Source organism: Macrobrachium rosenbergii, chromosome 12, assembly GCF_040412425.1.
Source record: "Macrobrachium rosenbergii isolate ZJJX-2024 chromosome 12, ASM4041242v1, whole genome shotgun sequence".
NCBI classification, from domain to species: domain Eukaryota; kingdom Metazoa; phylum Arthropoda; class Malacostraca; order Decapoda; family Palaemonidae; genus Macrobrachium; species Macrobrachium rosenbergii.
The window spans coordinates 67,320,135-67,342,499 of record NC_089752.1 but is presented as its reverse complement, the minus strand read 5'-3'; the positions used below and the strand labels follow the sequence as shown (position 1 = coordinate 67,342,499).

Here is a 22,365-nt window from a genome sequence, read left to right as displayed (position 1 = left end):
CTGTGTCAGCTTCCTCAAAAATTCAAAATGCCCTGGGTTTGTGGACTTTATGAAATTTGCGGCTCAAAGGGATGCTAATGTTGATCCTGTCAATACCATGTTCTTGGAATCAGATAAGCGGGTCTCTACTCTTCGGCAGTACGACTCAGCAGTTAAGAAGCTAGCACTCTTTTTGAAAGAATCTGAGGCTACAGTAATGACCATAAATTTGGCAATCTCCTTTTTTAGGTCACTGTTTGAGAAGGGTTTAGCCTCCAGTACTGTTACTACAGTCAAGTCGGCTTTACGGAAAGTATTTTTGTACAGTTTCAAAATTGACCTCACAGATCCTTACTTTTCTTCCATCCCTAAGGCCTGTGCACGACTGAGACCAGTAATCCGTCCACATACGGTTTCCTGGTTTTTGAATGATGTGTTGAAGTTAGCCTCAGATATCGATAATCAGTCTTGTCCCTACCTTTCCTTATTGAGGAAAACGTTGTTCTTAGTTAGCCTAGCTTCGGGTGCTAGAATTTCAGAGCTGTCTGCTCTCTCTAGGGAATCCAACCATGTCGACTTCCTTCCATCAGGGGAGGTTTTGCTGATTCCTCACCCTAAATTCCTAGCCAAAAATGAAGATCCGCAGAATAGGTGGTCGCCTTGGAAAATTCTCCCCCTTCCGCAAGACCTGTCCCTATGTCCAGTTCATACATTGAGGTCTTATTTAGACAGGTCCTCTCACATCTCATCTGGGCCTCTCTTTATCAGGGAAGGGGGGGTTAATATCTCTATGTCTGCTATTAGACAGCAAATCCTTTACTTCATCAAGCAGGCTAATCCTGACTCAGTCCCAAGAGTTCATGATATTAGAGCTGTGGCCACCTCCATTAACTACTTCCATTACATGAATTTCGCGGATCTTACCAAATACACTGGTTGGAAGTCACCCTTGGTTTTCAAACGTCACTATTTGAAATCCTTAGAAGCTCTTAAATTCTCAACAGTCGCGGCAGGGAACGTTGTCCCTCCCTCTAGTACCCTTTCTGATTCCTAGTCAATTCTTCCTCCACTGCCTCAGTTATCCCCTTACAGTCATTTCAGTCAGGCGTGCCTTGACTTTATCACCTGACCGTGTTATCTGTATATTTGTTTAAATGACACATTTATGTTATAATGTTTTCAATTTTGTATAGTTATTTTGTTTAAGTATATTTTTATATTGTCATGTTAATTTTAAGCTCCCATCAGTTACATTTGTACATTATTTGTTATTATTGCTAGCAATTAAAATTTTTGTGGACCTTTGGTCTTCTGTTCCCAACTCATTTTGTTATCTCTTACAGTTTAAGAATGATATTTATTTCTCTGTTAATTTTTCACCGGCTGACAGGGACCTGATCCAGAAAAGGGATTTTGACAAAGGAAAAATCTATTTCTGGAGAGGGGACCGTGTCACCCGGTGACCCACCTCTGTCATGTGTTGTCTCCCCCCCATAGTAAACATCATTCTGGTCGGGTGTTGCTTTCATGGAATGCGGCTAGCGGTGATTTGTATACTGTCCGCAAGTGGTGCATGGGTTTGTAACATAAACCTCTCTGTGGGACTTTTGACTTTGGGATCTCTATAGGATAAGGTTCCGTGTTTTTGTAGTTCACCCTTTTCCATACACGACTCCATCTAATGGAGCTCGCTCTGGGGGTAGTAACTCCAGCATTTCATTTAGCTTTCTCTGGTATCTAGCAACGGAATTACCTAGAAATAAATGCTGAATGGACTTTTTCCCCCCTGGTGTCGGAATAGTCCTTAGACGGAGCGTCATTCAGGTAGTCTTGTGACCTTTTCCTGGACCTGGAAGTAGGTCTGTTTGCAACCCAATTCAGCCACAAACTATCAAGCTGTCACGTCTGGTATAAACTCAGCCTGCGTCAGCCCCTCAAGCTCTGATGCCCTGGCTTTGTGGTCTTTGTGAATCTTACAGTTTAGGAGGAAACTGATATTGGTCCTGTTATTACTGTTTTCCTAAAATCAGTTAAGGGATACTACTCTACTGCAGTATGGTTCTGCAGTTAAGTAACTAGCACTCTTCACATAGTTTTCGAAGCTACAGTAATGATGCGGCCGCATTGGCCTCAAGGAAAGTGTTTTGTTGGAACCAGACTCACAGGCTCATAACTTTCATCCCTAAGGTCTGTGTTCGTCTAAGACCAGTACTCCGTCCACATTCGGTTTCCTGGTCTTTGAGTAATGTATCGGAGTTAGCTTGGTAACCAACAATCATCTTGTTCTTACCTTTCCTTGTTGGGGAAGACCCAAAATTTTTAATCAGCTTAGCTTCTAGTGTTAGTTTTCCTGTACTGTCTGCCCTGTCTAGCGGAACCAATCATTTTGGTTTCCCCTCATCAGAGGTAGTGTTGCGAATTCCTCACCCTAACTTTCTATCTACAGTTGAAGGTCCTCATTTTCGGTGGTCACCTTGGAAAGTACTCCCCCTTTTACAAGGTCTGTTTCTGTGCCCAGTTTTTCTCCTTACAGGCTTTTTTAGACAGGACCTCGCAATTTTGTCAGATCCTCTCTTTTTAAAAAAGGGGGTTACTGTTGTCATCGTGTCTGCTATTAGGCAGAAAGTATTTTCTTAATACAAGCCTATTCAGGTTCAATCTAAAGCTCATGATCTTAGACGGTGACCACTTACATTATTTTCATTACATGAATTTAGAGGACCTTACTAATGTTCAAGGTAGAATTCTCCTAGTTTTCAACGTCTCTGTTTTAAGTCTTTATTAGCATAAGAATGATGTTTATTTCTCTGTTATTATTTCACCCGGCTGACACGGGACCCGATCCAGAAAAAGGATTTTGACAAAGGAAAAATCTATTTCTGGGGCGGGCCCGTGTCACCCGATGACCCACCCTGTTTTTCATTCTCTCCTCCCATGATAAACATCATTCTAGTGGGGTGGGTGCTAACATGGAATGCGGCTAGTGTTGCCTTGTGTACAGTCCGCGAGTAGTGCATGGGCTTGTATCGGCACCTCTCGTTGGGACTTTTGACATTGGGAATCTTTATAGGGCAGGGTCCTGTGATTGTGACAATCTCACCCTTTACCATATACGACTCCATTTCTTGGAGCTCGCTCTGGGGGTAGTAACCCCAGCTTTACATTTAGCTTTTCTCTGGTATCTAGCAACGGAATTACCTAGAAATAAGTGCTGAATGGATTATTTCACCGGGTGACACGGGCCCTCCCCAGAAATAGATTTTTCCTTTGTCAAAATCCTTTTTTCAAGATAATTTTATTGCCTCTACACCATATAGACCTATGTTGCTGCCACTTAAATGACTTAGTTGCATCACAGCCCACGCCCATCTGGTGATATTGGTGGATGAGTTTCAGCTACAGAAAAATTGGATTATTTAAAATTATATGGTTGCAATGCAAAAATGTCAATGTTATGAAATTTTTTTATTATTTGAATAGTTGAAACTACGTTTGATTAACCCTTAAACGCCTGTTGGACGTAGCAAACGTCGACTAAAATTGTCTGTTGAATACCGAGTGGACGTAGCAAACGTCGACTACAAAAAATTTCAACCCTCGGTCAACTTTGACTCGACCGAAATGGTCGAAAAACGCAATTGTAAGCTAAAACTCTTACATTCTAGTAATATTCAATCATGTACCTTCATTTTGCAACAAATTGGAAGTCTCTAGCACAATATTTCGATTTATGGTGAATTTTGAAAAAAACTTTTTCTTACGCCCACGGTAACTCGGCCGAAAATTTCAGAAATTCTTTCGTCATTTTGTCGTAATTTTTGCACTGTTCTATATTAGCCGTTACATAGAGTTTTATATATGAAAATGTGCACAATTTCATGTACAATACAACAGAAAATAACTCATGGTTGTAGCTTTTATCAGTTTTGAAATATTTTCATATAAATCACGATAACTGCCAAAATTTCAACCTTCGGTCAACTTTGACTCGACCGAAATGGTAAAAAAATGCAATTGTAAGCTAAAAATTTTACATTCTAGTAATATTCAATCATTTACCTTCATTTTGCTACCAATTGGAAGTCTCTAGCACAATATTTTGATTTATGGTGAATTTTTGAAAAAAACTTTTTCCTTACGTCCGCGCCAGAAATTCTTTTACAATCACGTTGTCGTAATGTTTGCACTGTTTTATATTAGTCGTTACATAAAGTTTTATATATGGAAAAATGCGCAATTTCATGTAGAATACAACAGAAAATAACTCATGGTTGTAGCTTTTATCAGTTTTGAAATATTTTCATATAAATCACGATAACTGCCAAAATTTCAAGCTTCAATCAACTTTAACTCTACCGAAATGGTCAAAAACGCAATTATAAGCTAAAACTCTTACATTCTAGTAATATTCAATCATGTACCTTCATTTTGCAACAAACTGGAAGTCTCTAGCACAATATTTCGATTTATGGTGAATTTCTGAAAAAAATTTTCCTTCACGTCTGCGCGCGATAACTTCGGCGAACATCTCAGAAATTCTTTCGTCATGTTGTCGTAATGTTTGCATCGTTTTACATTAGTCGTTACATAAACTTTTATATATGAAAATGTGTGCAATTTCATGTAGAATACAACAGAAATTAGCTCATGGTTGTAGCTTTTATCAGTTTTGAAATATTTTCACATAAATCACGATAACTGCCAAAATTTCAACCTTCAGTCAACTTTAACTCGACCGAAATGGTCAAAAAACACAATTGTAAGCTAAAACTCTTACATTCTAGTAATATTCAATCGTTTACCTTCATTTTGCAATAAATGGAAGTCTCTAGCACAATATTTCGATTTATGGTGAATTTTTTAAAAAAACATTTTCCTTACGTCTGCGTGGTAACTCGGCCGAACATCTCGTAAATTCTTTCGTCTCGTTGTTGTAATATTTGCACCGTTTTATATTAGTCGTTACATAAAGTTTTATATATGAAAATGTGCGCAATTTCATTTACAATACAACAAAAAATAACTCATGGTTGTAGCTTTTATCAGTTTTGAAATATTTTCATATAAATCACGATAAATAGAAAAAATTTGACTTTCGGTCAACTTTAACTCGACCGAAATGGTCGAAAACTGCAATTGTAAGCTATGACACTTACAGTCTAGTAATATTCAAGCAATTAGCTTCATTTTTCAACAAACGGGAAGTCTCTAGCACAATATTTCGATTTATGGTGAATTTTTTGAAAAAAAAAAATTTTTACGTCCAGCGTTAATTCATGCATCATTTTGTGATAATATTTTCTCTGTGTTGCTTTGATCGTTTTAAAATTTGTTATATACCAAAATCATCGCAATTTAGTGTACAATACAACTAAAAAAATTAAGTCATTAGCTTTAACCGTTTTGCTTTACAGCGCGATTTGTATACAATTATATACGAGTTTTTTTTTTTGTCATATATTCCAATATTTATATATGATAATGATATTTTTTCATTTCTGATGGTTGCATACTAAACTTCAGGCAATGACAAAAACAATGAGCCAAAATGAACTCTTAATCTTAAAAACTAAGCATGCTGTGATTTTTGAAAAAACTTTTTTCCGCTTCTTGTTAACTCACCCCTCGCCGCCGCATACGGGAGACGTTTTTGTAAATAGGGCTTCGGCGTTAAAGGGTTAAGACTTTTTGTTGAACACATCAGCACCTGATGAATGAAAGTTTTTGAAATTTTTTGTTTTTCTTGAAATTTGGTTAGACCTATTTTCTTACAGCTTTGCTATAGTGTATAGGACAGATTTCACTCTTATGAAACATATTGTGGCCTTATTTTATAAAACAATCATGTGTTTGCTTCCAGAGAATAGATAAATATACATGTTACATTGCCAGTTAGTGATTTTATTTAATGAAATCCTATGCAGTCATGTAGTGTCACTTTTGAGCATAGGTGTACTACAGTAAGCTTTTACACAAATTCTTACAAGTGATATACTATGAATAAGAGTTAAAAACTTCATTCAAAGAAGTGAAATAATCTGTAAGGATGAAACTGATTAGTATAAGTACAGGTTATTAATACAGGCACATCTTCACTAATCCAACACAATTGGGACCTGAAGAGTGTCATATTAGTGAAAATCATGAATTACAGGATTACCTTTAAACAATAGCTTATCATCTTTCATACCTTCTAAATACAGGCATTCTTTGATTTATGACAGATTTATAGTAACCCAAAATTTTTATAAATCAAGGTACAGTACTATTTTTCATTAATGAAAGAGTACTGTGTATAGTTACACAGTACCGTATATTACTGTACATGTTCCTCCCAAGCCTAATGGCACTTAGTGCTGAAATAAGTTTATCCATTCCATAGATAGGATGCTCCCTTTTGCTTGCAGTTTATAAGTAAAACTTGAGAGATCCTTAGTAGTGTTAGAGAGTGTTCCTTCAGAATCTTTGCAAAGTTTTACTGCAGCCTAGCTTGTTGCCTAATAGCTTATGAGTCAATCTTAAGAGAAAACACTTTTTCATCTTGGATATCTGCTAATAAGTTAGTAATATCAATAAAAATTAATTTGCAAGTGATATTGTACATTTTCATTTAAAACCGATCTTTAAAACCTTATAATGAAGAGAAAGAGAGCTTATGATATAATCATAAGGGGAAACACATCTTGCTTATGAATGAAGTGCATTAAAAATGATGAAATTAATATAAGAACAATATAGTGATTTTACATTTAAGAGCAGTTGAGAGAGAGAGAGAGAGATAAAATTCTCTTACATTCTTTAAACATCAAGGTACTTTATTAGAGACTCACAGCTGTTTTTGACTAACTGCATTTACTTATTTCATATTTAACCATACTGTATATGCATTTACTGTATAACTTAGCATTAACACTTTAAATCTTTGAAAAAAGGTAGTAACAAAGTTATAGTAAAATGTTTGTTGAAGTTTGGCTTATTTCATCAAGTTATCTTTGTTTCATTTTATTATATCTTGATTATATATGAATCTTTACAAAATCCTGACCTTTAAAGTCCTAGTGATATTCAGGAGTTTTAAGTATGGTGTTAGGCAGTAAGTGGAGGAGAATAAGGGTAGAATGGGTAAATCAGATGGCAATTCCTCATGAATTTGTAATTCTCCTGTGCCTCCAATGGAGCTGACCAGTTATTTTATGCTGACCAAGTGGATCCTGTTTTTATTTCACACTTCTGCACTAAAGCTTTCGTAAAATTTATAAAGGAGTGTTCTTTAACAAAAGCATTGCCATATTTTGATTGGCTGTTAAGGCTGGTGTAGAGGAAATGTTAAACATGGTATTTGAGCTAGACAATTTCCAAGAAGACCAGAGCTTAGCAGTCAGTTAAGGAAGTAAAACTTCATTAGTTGACTGGAGCAAGGAAGGTTTAATAGGTTGTGCAAGATAAAGGTGGATAGCAACAAAAGTGATATCAAGGTTTGGAATGCTGGGTTGGAGGGTGGGGTGAGAACTCACTTTATGACTTAGGAAACCCCAGTGAACATCACTTTATCCAAGTGCCACATTCTCACTCAGGCTACTAACAGTGCGTCTAGATTAACTGGACAAGCTGTTGGAAAACCACTGGACCATAAAATATTCAGCTTCTTTCTAAGACTTCGAAGGATGGAGTGTTTAATCCTTGAGTAGTAAACATATACTTAAAGTGAGTGAAGAAAAACATTGATTCAGTAATCAAAAGGAAAAAGTAAGATGAACAAAAAATGGAAGAAAGCACAAAAGATGGTTACAGATGAAAGCTGTATAATGTATATGATTTGGGAGAATTAGAGTAACTCAAACCTTCCAAAGATGAGATCATCTGGGTAAGGCCTTGGTTAGTAAATCCTGCGTACCAAAATGACGAATGCGTGGTATATGATGTCCATTTTTCAGATGTAAATAAGAGTTACCGTATGTATTGGCATTCTGTAATTCATACATTTCATTAAGTAAACTTCTCATTTTGATAAAAACATTTTTCCCCCCTGTTGCAGATAAAAGCTACTCGTGATGAATCTAAAACTCAGGCAGCTTTATCTGCTTTAGAAGAAGCTGCTAAGGGAGATGGCAATCTGTTGGCCTTTGCCATTGATGCTGCTCGTGCACGGGCTTCATTAGGAGAAATCTCCATTGCAATGGAAAGGGTAATACGTTTATCTGATTACTTATGGATAGATAACATTAGTATGTTTATTATGTTTTAGAAAGTTCATGGGGCTTGTTCATTAATTCATTTTATATTTGTAGAGATACAGTATATCTGCTGATGTTCCTTAGAGCTGATTTCAGTATGAGTTTGTAAAATATAATTGCATTCTCATTCTGTGTATATTCCTGATGTATAGTTTCTTATCCAACTCCTAACTGAATGAAAACCTTTATCTGCTCAAGTACCTATTATAATATCAGTAAGATTAATGTCTTTTATACCTCCAAACCCCATTTCAGGTTTTTGGCCGCCACGTTGCTACAGACAGATTGGTTTCTGGTGCATATAAAAATGAGTATGGTGATAAAGATGACCTTGTAGCCGTCACAGCAAAGGTATGTCATATATCCTGTTAGGTATGTATTTTTCTTGAGTTTATGTCCACTGTAGTATACTGATGTTGCACATTACTATGAAGAAATAGACGCATTTGCGTCATTTTGGAAGCTTTGTTTATTTCAGTATTTTAATGTCAAGATATTATATAGGCCAAGGCAGTACCACTCAGATTTTTACTTTTTTTGCAAAGTTAGGGTTGTTTAGGCACATATTTCCAATGAATTTATGAAATTTAATATTTTTAATTCTTCAGGAACTGAATCCTTGAGATTTTTAGGATGTTCAAAAAGTGCCAGTGACAATATTCAAAACATTATAGAATACTGTTATGGACTTAGAACTAAATTCGCTTTTATCACTTGCTAAATTTTGTTTTCATAACAGAATAGTGTTTGGGTATTATTTTGAAGCTATGTAATTGTGCTTTATTGCATTATCTTGAAAATGAAACATCAAGAGTATATTGCCAAAATGACACAGTGAAGTAAACTACATTGAAGTAAACTAACCAAATTTCTTTACTTTAAATAAGTAAAAATTAAACAAAATAATAAAGACCTGTAAATTTTTTTTACCATCAAAAGTTCAATAAATTTCTTTGAATAGCCCTTACATGCATAGGAGATAGAGTTAAACCATCCATAACCCCATCCCAGTGCTACCCAATGTCAGTATGTATGTGGTTAATTTTTCTTTTTATTTTCTTTCATTTGACATCATTGAAATCTCAAATGACAAAACTTTTCTGAAGCCATTTTATGTCATTGGAATCTCAAGGGATTGAATATATATTTTTAAGGTTGATTCCTATCTATTGAGTCACTGAGGCTTACTCTAGGTTAATTACAGGATGGGTAAAACAAGAGGATATAGATTTTTATCAGGCCCTCAATAATTTCTAGTTTCACCTTCCTCTGATTAACATGTTTTGTTATGAAAATCAAGATTAGTTAATGACTTATTAGCAGGAAGTCCCAATTCTAAAGAAATAGTGAGGGGTTTAGTTTGTCACCAAGGGGATATGGAACTTATAAAAACAATGTAGCATCTAATTTATTATCCTCTCCAAATGAAATGCCCTCTTAGATAGGCAGTGAGCATGAAGAATAACTGTGAAAATAAAAACTTCAATAGAGCAAACTCGCTGAAAGTGGCACAGTGAATGTGGGGACGGTGATTAGAAAGAGTGGGAAGGTGGTAGAGATGTCAAAAAGAAATGTGATCTTATATAGTGTGTGTGAGATTAATTAAAAGTACCATAAACAAGAACAGTTGGTAGTGACTTGAAGCAACATCTATTTTAATGAAGTGGAGGCATTAAAAGACAAAGTGGAGTAAGCATACTGCTCAGAGAAAAATTGGCCGATGGGATAGAAGTGGGATGTATAAATGAAAGTAAAATGAAGGTTATAATAATCTTTCGAAAGAAAGCCAAAAGATGAAAAACAAGAAATTTTGAAAAAATTATCTGACAATGACAGAAATGGCACAGTGATTGAGTATATTAGCAGGAAGAAACCTAAATGGGTAGTTTGAAAGACTGAATTTTAGATGGAGAACTTGAACTGGAATTTTAAACAATCCAGAAATTCAGTGTTGAATACCAATGTTTAAGAAGCCAAGAGTGAAGTTGATGACTTATTTGAATGGGGGGAACTGGAACAAAGATTTATTCTGTTATGATGAGAATTACAAGTGATATATAAGAAAAGGATTGCATTGTTACCATAGTTGAGGCATACTTTATACCAGATAGGCTGCTGCAAATTGATTTCATAGTGAGGGAAAGAATATATATATATAATGAGCCAAATAATAAAAATTTAAAAAATTAAGGAGCAAAGAAGGGGTAAATTGAAAATGTCATCAAGTACAGAATAAAAAAATTACTTCAGCTTGTGAGTTCAGTTTCTCAGCTTTAACTTAGCCATTTGTGCTTCTCACATAAATCTAGACATGTCATACCATCTGTAAGGGGAAACGATGATGAACAGGTGGCTGAGGTAGGTTGATGCATGTGCCTAGGGTCCCTCAAGTCCTTGTTAATTAAACTGAATCATTCCTTGTTTAGTAACCCAACTGTCACAAAGCCATAGGGTCAAGATGTGGAGGGTAGCTCATTTAAAGTTAGGAATTTTTATTGAAAAAAGAAATTTGGTTTTTGAAATTTTCATTTCATATAAGTAACTTACCAAGTAATTACATAGCTATAGTTCTAACTCGGGCAGCAGCCTTTATTTAAAAAATTGCGGTAGTGCTTCGATAGTTTAGTGTAGGTGACAAGCCCTGGCCACCAATGGGAGTGTTGGAAATGACTTAGCAGAGAACTTCATTCTGTTTCTGCCGGCTCTTGAGTAACATCAGGAGTTTGCTGCAGCTTTTGTTTACTGATTTTCAGTTGTATAGCTGGATTTTGGTGAAACATTATCACTTATTTGAATGGCCTTCAAGCTTTAATAGCTTTCAGGATAGTTTTTTCTAGTTCTTTGGTTATTATTATGTCTGATTCAAGTCCACCTATTTTTGCTATTGTAGCAAAAGCTGCAAACCAGATTAACCAAATCTTCATATGATTCTCATACAATTTGCAGTAAATCTAGGGGGCAGAAATATAGTAGGGAGAAAACTTGTTCTAAATGTTATGGTTAGCAAGAGCAGAAGGTACTTAATCTCAATTAGACAAGTTAGAGAGGGATAGAAAGGAATTGGCCTCTAGAGCTGTGAAATGAGCTTTCTTTAGCCTAGAATTCTACCCTAGCCTAAGGTAGAAGATAGTTCTGCTATTCCTTCTTCCCCCCTTCCCGCCCTTTTTTCTCGTGCTCCCAGCCCTCCTATTTTTAATCCACCTACTCCAGCGCATGGCTCCCTTGGTTCCAACCCTTGCCATTGCCAGTCTCGAGTTTAACAAGAAATTAACCTAGTTAATTATACCTTAGTTTAACCAGACCGCTGAGCTGATTAACAGCTCTCCTAGGGCTGGCCTGAAGGATTAGAGTTATTTTACGTGGCTACGAACCAATTGGTTACCTAGCAACGGGCTACAGCTTATTGTGGAATCCGAACCACATTTTAGCGAGAAATGAATTTCTATCACCAAAAATAAATTCCTCTAATTCTTCATTGGCCGGTTGGAGATTCAGACGAGGGGCCAGCAGAGTGCTAGCTGAGAACGGTACCCACCCATCCAATGAGGAACAATTAACCTAGTAGTGATACAGTGAAATGGAGGAGGTGACTACTCATCCTGCCAATTCTCCTAGACAAAGGTCCCTGTCATAGGAGTTTGCCCAAGGGTAGCTGCCACCTCTGTTGAACCTATTGCACATTCCCATGTATCGGCAGACAGCCACTGGAAAGGAGTCTTGACAGGAAAAATTGCTGTGCAAGTGGAGGAGGTGGCTACTCTTCCCGCTGATTCTCCTAGACGAAGGTCATACTCCTTTAAACCTGGGAGGAGTCACATCAGAGGTCCAAGGGATGTTGGTGGGGTTTGCCCACAGGTAGTCACCCCCTCAGTTGAGCTTGTTGATCGGTCCCAGGCTTTGACAGACAGCCATTAGAAAGGCGTCTCTGTGGATGTGCGTCAGTTGTCATCTGACTCTCAAGACTCCAGCCCGGACTTGGAAGCATCGTAAGCAATTTCTAGATTCGTCTTGTCCATTGAAGAGGCAAGCAGGCGATCCTGGACGTGCTTCTCCGATGCCCAGTTAGCGGTTTAAGGAGTCGGGCGCGGTCCTCAACCTTCCTGCAGCGCATGGAATAGTCCGGATTATTTCTCTCCTGAGCGTACTTCTTTTGGGCGCCAGTATTTGGCTCCAAGCGCCGAACAATCCCTCGTAGGCACCATGGTCTTCGTTCAAGTGTGGCGGAATTCAAACCCACAAACAAAACAACACACACAACACTCACCCTGATCTTCGGTTGCTGGAGATGGATAAGGTCCACGGTCGCCAATCACAGCACACAAAAACCACAAAACAAAACTTAAAACTGACCCTCCACCAACAACGAACGAAAAAAAAAAAGAGACACATGAACCATATACACAACAAGAACAGCACACTAACAAGAAAACCAACAACTCTCAAAAGCACACAAAAAACTGTCCAAGACCAAACGACTGACCGGCACTAGCTCTGACTCAAGACTCCCTCAAAAACCGAAAAATCCTTCACATATTCCACAGACAGACAGCGCCGTAAACAAACTAACGACCTCATCCCTCTTCCAACAGCCGAAGCACTCACTAACGACAATTACACTTGCTCTCTCTCTCTCTCTCTCTCTCTCTCTCTCTCTCTCTCTCTCTCTCTCTCTCTCTCTCTCTCACACACACACACACACACACACACACACACACACACACACACACACACACACACACAACGTTGGGAAATGCTAAATACAAACAAATTTATTCATCCCTCTATAATTCTCCCCCCTTTTAACATTTTCCAACCAACACCTTTCACACTGCATTCAAATCGCCTTATGCAACACCCACGGATGCTCACTGGCAGGTCCTTTAGAACGCGTTCGCGGGCACGCAATCATTCTCAGACTCGCTCTCTCTTCCAGCAACATTCAGATTTACATTTTCTCCTCCATTCTCTCTCAGATTCACGCTATCTTCTTCACTACTACCGCTTTCAATTTCATCCACAATCTCATCTATACCCTCTAACTCGTTCCCAAATACCTCCCCCAATTCTTCAACTAACCCATCCCATTCGCTCATTGACCTTTCCAATTCTTGCAACGATTCATTCATGTTTTCAATCACTCGTATATTACTGCTACGCTCTCATACTCTTACACTTTCGCTCACCTCCAACCGTTCACTAACCCCTACACGTTCAGTCAACTCAGCTATATCAAACCCGCATATGCTATACGTTCTATTCATACCATCCCATTCATCCGTATTACACGCTTTATCACTCATTTCCACTTTGGCACTCACACCCCTATCACACAACTTACGATCACTCCGTTCACTTACGTTCTTCCCTTTCTTACGTTTCCTACCATACTCTATCAAAACAAATTGCTGATCCTCATGCAACAACCCCTCACGTACATGCATCACACGCACCGCTTGCATCCTGGAGGATCCACCCATTTGAACCCCTTTCACACTCAGTTTCCCGAATTCGCTGTCACAGTCACCCTCTTTCGTCTACATACACTTGATACATGCCCTTCCATTCCACATTCGACACACTTCGCTCTCGGTTCTGAACACATTCTCGCATAACGCCCATTCTTACCACAGTTGCCACATATTACATTCACTCGGGTACCCCTACAACCATTAGCAATATGACCCACTTGTCCGCACCTGTAGCATTTAACCCCCCTATCTTTCGTACACTCACTTACCAAATGTCCCGATTGTCCACACCCGAAACACGCTCCTAAAGCCCACCTACACTCATTCTTTGTATGTCCTTCCTTTCCACATCTAAAACACTTCGCTCGACTTCCACTCACCGACCTTCTCCTTTGTACACTACTATCCCTAACCCGTCCAACCCGTTGTTCCCTTACAAACCCACCATTCATCCTCACTGGCACCTCCACATTACTTGCTCTTACACTCCTATCTATTACACTATCTGCCATTCTCATTGGGCCCCTCAACACTGCATCCCTAAAGCTTCCAAACTCTGGCACTCTCTCATCTACCCCAGCCCTTACACTCACACTTCTGCTCTCTTTTATAACCCTGTCCAGCTCATAATCTTCTACAATTTCCAAAATTTCTCCCCAAGTCAACCTTTCATTCGTCCATCTTTTCTTCTCCTTCCGCTTCAAGTTCACAAATTCTCTAACTCCATCTGGCACTGTCCCTAACAACTTCCGTACTAACTCCTTACATTCATCTATCCCATCATCCCCAAACTTACTTGCCAACGTCTCCAGCCTACAAGCATACAGTGACAAGGTTTCCCCAGCTTTCATTCTTGCCTCATCAAATTCATTCTTCCTCTTATACTTAACACTCGCTTTCATATGCCTCGCTTGCTCAACTAGTCTAGCTTTCACCTTGTCATACTCAACATCTCCCACACTCATAATAACCCTATACATATCAATCAAAAACCCAGTCAAATATTCTCCTAATTCTCGCGCCCACACTCTCTTACTCTCCCCATACTTATCCTGACAAAACCTTTCATACTCCCTAAAGAAATCATGCGCATCCCTACTTCCATACTCATTATACCTTTCACACCGGGGTACCTCCCTCACATACATAGCCTTTCTCACTTCTTTCTCACTTTCACTACTTTCACTCTGTCCTTTCATACCCTCTTCCGAATACAAAGAGTCCACTTCCGCACTTACATTCATCTTACTCATTACACTCTTCTTGTTCCTCTTATTATCCACTTTTATCCATTCACCTCCATCCACCTCACTATCACTAGTATCTTCACCCTCTCCCTTCTTTCCTGCCTTTCCCACTTCCTTACCCTTCTTACCAGTTTCCTTTCCCTTTCCCTTCTTCCCTTTTTCTTCCCCTGACTTATCCTTACTTTCCCTCTGTTCCTTTCCTTGCTTTTCATTCCCCTTTTCCTTACCCTGCCTCTCGTTCTCTCGTTTCTTACTTCCTATTCCCATATCACTTTCATCACTCACGCTTCCATTCACTTCTTCCTCCTTTTCTTTCTCTCTTGCCCCTTCACACGTTCCAGAGAACCTGCCTCCAACAGCCCCTTCTCCAAAAACACCCTTGAACATACCTTTTACCATTTCTTCCACACTTTTCATCATTCCCTCCAACTTTTTATCCACCCTCTCTTCTGACTCTTTCATCTCCCCTTTCATTTCCTCTTTCGCTCCTTTTACCAATGATCCCATCTCTTCCAACTGCAGCCTCAAGTTCTCATTCTCACTCCTCAACCATACATTTTCCTCTCTTGCCAGCCGCAACTCCTCTCTCAACCTCACCAGTTCCTCTTCCATCCTTTCCTCCAGTCACACCACCCGCCACCAGTCTTAATTGCAGCTGCAACACCAGCCGCCCCACGTTGAGCGCCAAATATTATGTGGCAGAATTCAAACCCACAAACAAAACAACACACAACACTCACCCTGATCTTCGGTTGCTGGAGATGGATATGGTCCACGGCGCCAATCACAGCACACAAAAACCACAAAACAAAACTTAAAACCGACCCTCCACCAACAACGAACGAAAAAAAAAAAAGACACATGAACCATATACACAACAAGAACAGCACACTAACAAGAAAACCAACAACTCTCAAAAGCACACAAAAAACTGTCCAAGACCAAACGACTGACGGCACTGGCTCTGACTCAAGACTCACTCAAAAACCGAAAAATCCTTCACATATTCCACAGTTAGTGGCACAACTGATCAGTATTACAATGTAGAGAAAAGAAATCAACAGTGAAGATCTGGATCAAAGTAGGAAACTACCAGTAGGTATCAGGGATTACATGACATAGCAATCTGTATATTGTCACTACCACACTCAAATGCTGAGGGTGAGAAACTCGTAAACAAACTAAGGAATAGCCTGAGTTATAAGTCAGTAATTGCAGGGCTTGCCATTAGAAATGGCCATTAATAATTAAAGGAAAACTGTCATTCCTAAAAGTGTATTAGAAAAAAAAATAGGCATAGAGGCTGCATATAGTACATCATATGCTGCTCAGACAAGCACATCACCATCAATATCTTCAATAAGATTCAAACCTGGGAGGATGACGATGATGACCAAATTATTTTTTTATTGGAGGAATAAGCTTACTGGGGTGATATGACATAATATAAGGTCCAAAAGGTAAGCAAGTCATACCTATACTTATTTGAAGAGAGTTGTAGTATTTGGTTTATATGAACCCTATTCCTCCAAAAAAATACCAAATTTGGGCAAGAATTGGACATTTTGAGGGCTTGCTTGATGGATTTCAGTTTATTACACTTGGCAACACTGACTGTTGAGGCAGATAAAGTAGATGGAATGTGTCTCCCAGGAGCGACAAGGCACACGAAGCAAGCACTGTTTATACAGCACTGAGAAAACCAGCACTTTTCTTGTGTAGGTAAATCATCAGAAACAAAGGAGACAGTGACTGGAAGCAGTTTTCTTGGCTTTCTTCCTCATACCAGGAGAAGATTGACCTCAGTACTTTGGTTGTGGAGGCAGCATGGCAAGAGGTAATGCACCATACAGAGAATCTTGCTTCTTGACTGTTGGAACTTGAGAGGTAGGCATGAAAGTGGATTAGTCCAAAGAGGCTTTATGAAGAAAATCTTCTGGTCCACTGATCAGTTACATGACTTATCACACATAAGGCAAGCACTATATACCCTGACAAGAATAGAGCTCTGCCAGGTAGGCCTTAGAAAGAACACTTGGCAAAGCACTGAATATACAAGATAAGCAAACATCACCACTCCCATTGGCTAGCACTTAGAATAAAAACACTTTTGGAGATTGACAGAATTACAAAATGAAAAATAACAGAGCCAGAGGTAACTGATTACTGTGCACAAATACATACATAATTATGAAAACTGAAACAAACTATGCCATAGCAAAAGATACAAGAAAAGGAAACTTAATGGTGGACTTACTTTTTTATGGTATTAAGTATACCTTAGTTCAACCAGACCACTGAGCTGATTAACAGCTCTCCTAGGGCTGGCCCGAAGGATTAAAATGCATATAGTAACTCCATAGGGCAAGGAGACAAAAGCTGGCTTCCAAATATACACTTACAGAGGGCACAAATACCACATGTAAAATAACAGAAAATCATGAACAAAATAGGGGACACTGGTCAGATCAATGAAATCAGTGAAATGATGGCATCAAGAAGAGCAACAAAATTGAGGCATATAGGTAGCATTATATATGGGTTTGGGTCTTCACAGTAGGAACCTTGCAGTCCTGAATACATGTATTGCAAGTCTGAATGACTGGGTATATTCTTGTCTATGGAAATAGTGCAATAAAAGGTTAATGGGTTTCTGAAAGAATTTTGTGCATAAAGATTTTTTTCAAGCAAGGACTGACTATCCTCCTACCTGCCAATTGATTTTAGAACCATTCTGCTCTCTATGTGCAGTTGCATTAGCAAGTGAAAGAGAAAGGGCTCTCCCAAGTGGGTATATCTCCTTTTAGTTTACTTCCACTAAGAAGCAATATTGAATTGTGTGCTTAATCTGATAGCTGAGATTAGCAAAATGGCTTTGGTTGAAAAATTTATTGCACCAGTGAAACAAAATTTGGGTTGATTGTGGCTCATTATTCTGTGTTTCCTCTACTTCACAGATTGAAGAATTTATTGAGGAGGAGGGACGCCGCCCAAGGATTCTGGTTGCCAAGATGGGGCAAGATGGTCATGACAGAGGTGCCAAAGTTATTGCAACAGGATTTGCTGACCTGGGCTTCGATGTTGATGTTGGTCCACTTTTCCAGGTAATGTAATTTTACTTTTAAATAAACAGATTTTCTTTTCATAGTATAGCTAAATAATCGTACTTGATAAATTTTTTATATTTAGATGGTTCATAAAAAATATCTTCAGTTTTACATAAGAAATAGGGGAACAGTAAAATTTCGCTGTTTACTCTGTAGTCTTAAAGCCCAAATGATTCCAATGTGAAATAAAAAATATTAATGCTTTCTCACGACATTTCTTTTGTATTTATATCTTGAATAGCTATTTTGGTAAAACTTACCATATGGACAGAAATATAAGAAATGCATGCTTTAGCCTTTATTTTTCTCATAAAGGGAAGGAAATGTGAGAAAATAAAACTTCATTGTGTACATTAATTGCCGCTTGCAAATACAGGGTGGGGCAAATCAAATGCCCGAGTTTTGATAGGCTATTAGGAAAAGTAAAACAATACTTACAGAATTATTTGTTGTTTTATTTGAATAAGTATACAATGCCGTTTGTGTGATCACTTTTTGAAGATGGCATCAGGAAGATGGTGGCCATCTGTAGCGATGCACTGTTGAAGGCAATGTCTGAAGTTTTCGGCTGCTCTTCGGCACATCTCAAGGGGTATTGCAGCAATTTCCTCCCGAATGTGGGGATATCTGAAGGAGAAAGTGTTCAGAAGTCGGCCACACAATTTGGAAGAATTGAAGATGCGAATTAGGGAGGAAATTGCTGCAATACCCCTTGAGATGTGCCGAAGAGCAGCCGAAAACTTCAAACATCGCCTTCAACAGTGCATCGCTACAGATGGCCACCATCTTCCTGATGCCATCTTCAAAAAGTGATCACACAAACGGCATTGTATACTGATTCAAATAAAACAACAAATAATTCTGTAAGTATTGTTTTACTTTTCTTAATAGCCTATCAAAACTCGGGCATTTGATTTGCCCCACCCTGTATTTACATTTCCCTTGAAAACCTAGATATGGTTTTGTTAATAAAAAAAATGTTTTTGATAGCCTAGCCACTGGTCATCCTCAAAGGAGTTACACTCTCATGGTCCCCCAGGGCTCTATAAGACAGACCAACAAATCCCAAAGAATTCTCTTACAGTTGGTCTCAGCCAGAATAGTGTTGGTTGGCACAGTGATAGAATATAAAGGACTCAGGACAAGAGGGCTCTATCTCCTGTCCACAGTGACTTTGTAAAGTCCCCACTCAATGTGTTCCCTGTGGAGAACATCCCGTTTTCTGCTGTGCCTTTCCACGACCTAAGGTCGATCAGAATATATGCAGTATTTATCATCATAATTGTAAACTGTGTATATGTTGTCTTTCTAAGCAATCATGTATTATGTACAACAAGTCATTCATTTTGTATGTCAGACATTGTTGATCACTAAGTTCTCTGTATGAACCTGTCCTGTTTTTTTTAAGGAACTAGTTTGACCTCAGGTCACCTGTAAATCTTTGTATTAGCGGTCTCTGCAAACTATGCAGACGTCTGCATCCCACTTTATAAGCAGCTAGTTTTCATCAGTAAACCAGCATTACTTGTCTCCTGGTCATTATTTCGCACCTCTCTCACAGTGGTGACCCCCGGAGTGGTTCCCGGAAGCCATTAACGGACCCAAACAGCGACTAAGTCTTGGCCCAATGAACCTAATCCATGCCCCTAATGGACTAACTACGGCGCTCTAACAAAGTGTTCGGGCGTTAACTGACCCTTGTCAGCAGGTCGCTAGCGTCATTAGCGGACCCACACAGCACGCTGCAATGAAGGCGGACCCCAAGATCTCCTGCAGGATACGGCAGCCCTTCAAACAATCCTGGTCACAGGAAGGAGGCGAAGACATCCCCGGAAAACCCAGCAAACCACTGCAGAGGAACATTGGGGAAGGCGACCACCCTCTCCAGTTGACATCAAGAAAGAGAGGCCCCCTTTGTCGCCCCAGCAGATACCTGGTTTAATCAGACATTACCTCCATCTTGTTGGGGGGAGTATTATAAAGTCCTTGCTCAGCGCGTTCTCTGTGGAGAACATCCCGTTTTCTGCGGTGCCTTTCCACGACCTAAGGTCGATCGGAATATATATTTATCATCATAATTGTAAACTGTGTATATGTTGTCTTTCTAAGCAATCATGTATTATGTACAAGTAACAAGTTATTTATTTCTTATGTCAGACATTGTTGATCACTATGTTCTCTGTATGAACCTGTCCTGTTTTTTTAAGGAACTAGTTTGACCTCAGGTCACCTGTAAATCTTTGTAACAGCACCTCTCTCACAACTAATTTGGTTTTCGCTTCCTGCTCACACACGTGACAACAGCGGGTATGTCAGCTATTTTCCTCATTACACTCTGGTCTGTGCCAGAGTTTACTTAACCCTGGGATTTGCTCCGAATAATATCTCAACTCATAGACTTTCAATACATAGGTTTAAGATCCATCAGGGGTGGATTAACCATTAAGCAAAATAAGCACGTGCTTAGGGCATCAAGGGAAGGGGCACCACAAATTTTCCATTGCATGAATTTACCATGGTCCATGGGGCATATGGTGCAATACTGCAAATGGTGCAGCTAAACCAGGATCCACAAAAAGGGGCCCCACATTAAATGAAAAAATTATATACAGATATATACAACAATAACAAGAGCACTCAGAGAGTGCAGACCTCTGCCCAGGATCATGAATTAGAAGGGAAAAAAATTTCCCCCCCACGTAAATGAAAGCAGGGGAAACTTTTTATGCAATCTGAAATTTATATACAATGTATAATGTGAAAAAAGACAAATACACATGCCTACCTTTTTTCAGCCTCAAGCAGCTGGTGGAAAATTCCTAAAGGTTGTATTGGAAATGAAAGTGTCTTAAAATCCCTCTTTGATACCAGATGGGAGGGACATGCTATGGCAAGAGCAGCAATTTTGAAATCTTTCCTTAGAATTTTAGAAGCATTAGAATATATAGCCAAAAACCAGTCACAAAAGGGAGAAGCCAGAAGAGAGGCAAATAATATTGCAGATAAGATGCAAGAGTTAGAATTAGTTTTTATGTCGAGTTTTTGAAATGAGATTTTGCAGAATTTTCACAGTAAGCCAAGTTCTACAAAATGAGGATGTGAACTTAAATAAAAACATATATGTAGATCTGGATGGGTCATTAGCCGACCAACTGTGCACTTCACGAGATGAATTTTAAAGATATGAAGCAGCTACAACTCGCAAACATATCAGAAAGAAGGTACCTAATGCCAGAGATAAATTTTTTATCACCACCTTTTATACAACTGTTGACAAACTTGAAACAGATGAAAAGAAGAGGGGAGATATACAAAGAAATAGCAGAGAGATTTTCTTTTCTGCTAGCATCATCTACTAACACTGAAAGGCATTTTCAGTGCTGTGAAAAGCTGATTGATGCTACCCAGAGGACTTCAACAGTAATTTCTCAGCTGAGCGTCAGCAGTTTCATTCATATGTGCGCCATAAGTTCAGTGCAACAAAAAATGTAAAAAAAAGGTTCTGTCGTGCTAAACTTTATGAAACAATTGTAGAAGACAGTATTGAGTGTGCCTTTCCACAAGTAGATTGGCTTTCATATATTTTTAACATTAATGGTCACAAATTGCTCAGCTGAGCATTCATTTTCTCAGTTGAAGTACTGTATATTAAAAATCCCATCAGAAACAGATGTGTTACTTCAATAACTTTACTTCTTAGGCTCTTAGGTAATATTCTTTTGTGTATTACACCTTGAAAAGACTTAAATGGGCCATATCCCTCACACGTCCAGACTAATGTGTTGTCTATGATATTCACTGCATCTATGGGACATCCAATTTTCTTAATTCTATTTGCTCTTGATGATCAAATTCCTTCTTGTTTTTTACAAATCTGAAACTTCTTTCAAATCTTCATCCTCTCCTTGTTTCCTTATGAAGTTTTGCCTAGAAAGTTCTTCTGTGTAATGCATGGTAATACATTGCATATGGGTTCACTTGTCTTTGTTTCTTGGCTAATCATATTTACACTATCCTTGTGGGAATTTACACTATCTCCTTGTGGGATGTATCTTGATAATGCATGTGCTGCTTGATTTGTTTTCCCTGGCACATATTTCTGTGTCATAATCTTGGGCAGTCATAAACCATTGAGCTCTACATCCAGAAAAATTCAGATTTTTTAGCATTTCTACTGCAGCTGAATGATCAGTGAATACAGTTATTTCTGGGCTCGACCTGTGTCACCCAGTGAAATGGTTCCAATAACACACATTTCTAGGTATAAATATTGATGATACTCATGTACCATCATTCCACTTACAGATGGTACGTTGTCAGGAACCAGGTT

At 38.7% G+C, this 22,365-nt stretch overlaps 1 protein-coding gene across 1 annotated transcript in view; it reads left to right on the top strand.

Moving 5' to 3' along the window:
* LOC136843714 (methylmalonyl-CoA mutase, mitochondrial-like) overlaps positions 1-22,365 on the top strand; it is a 418,104-nt gene that overhangs the window by 281,113 nt on the left and 114,626 nt on the right. The window contains exons 12-14 of the mRNA XM_067112308.1: positions 8,015-8,164; positions 8,469-8,564; positions 17,886-18,032. Coding sequence (XP_066968409.1) covers positions 8,015-8,164; positions 8,469-8,564; positions 17,886-18,032 — 393 coding nt within the window. The remainder of the gene's footprint in view (positions 1-8,014; positions 8,165-8,468; positions 8,565-17,885; positions 18,033-22,365) is intronic.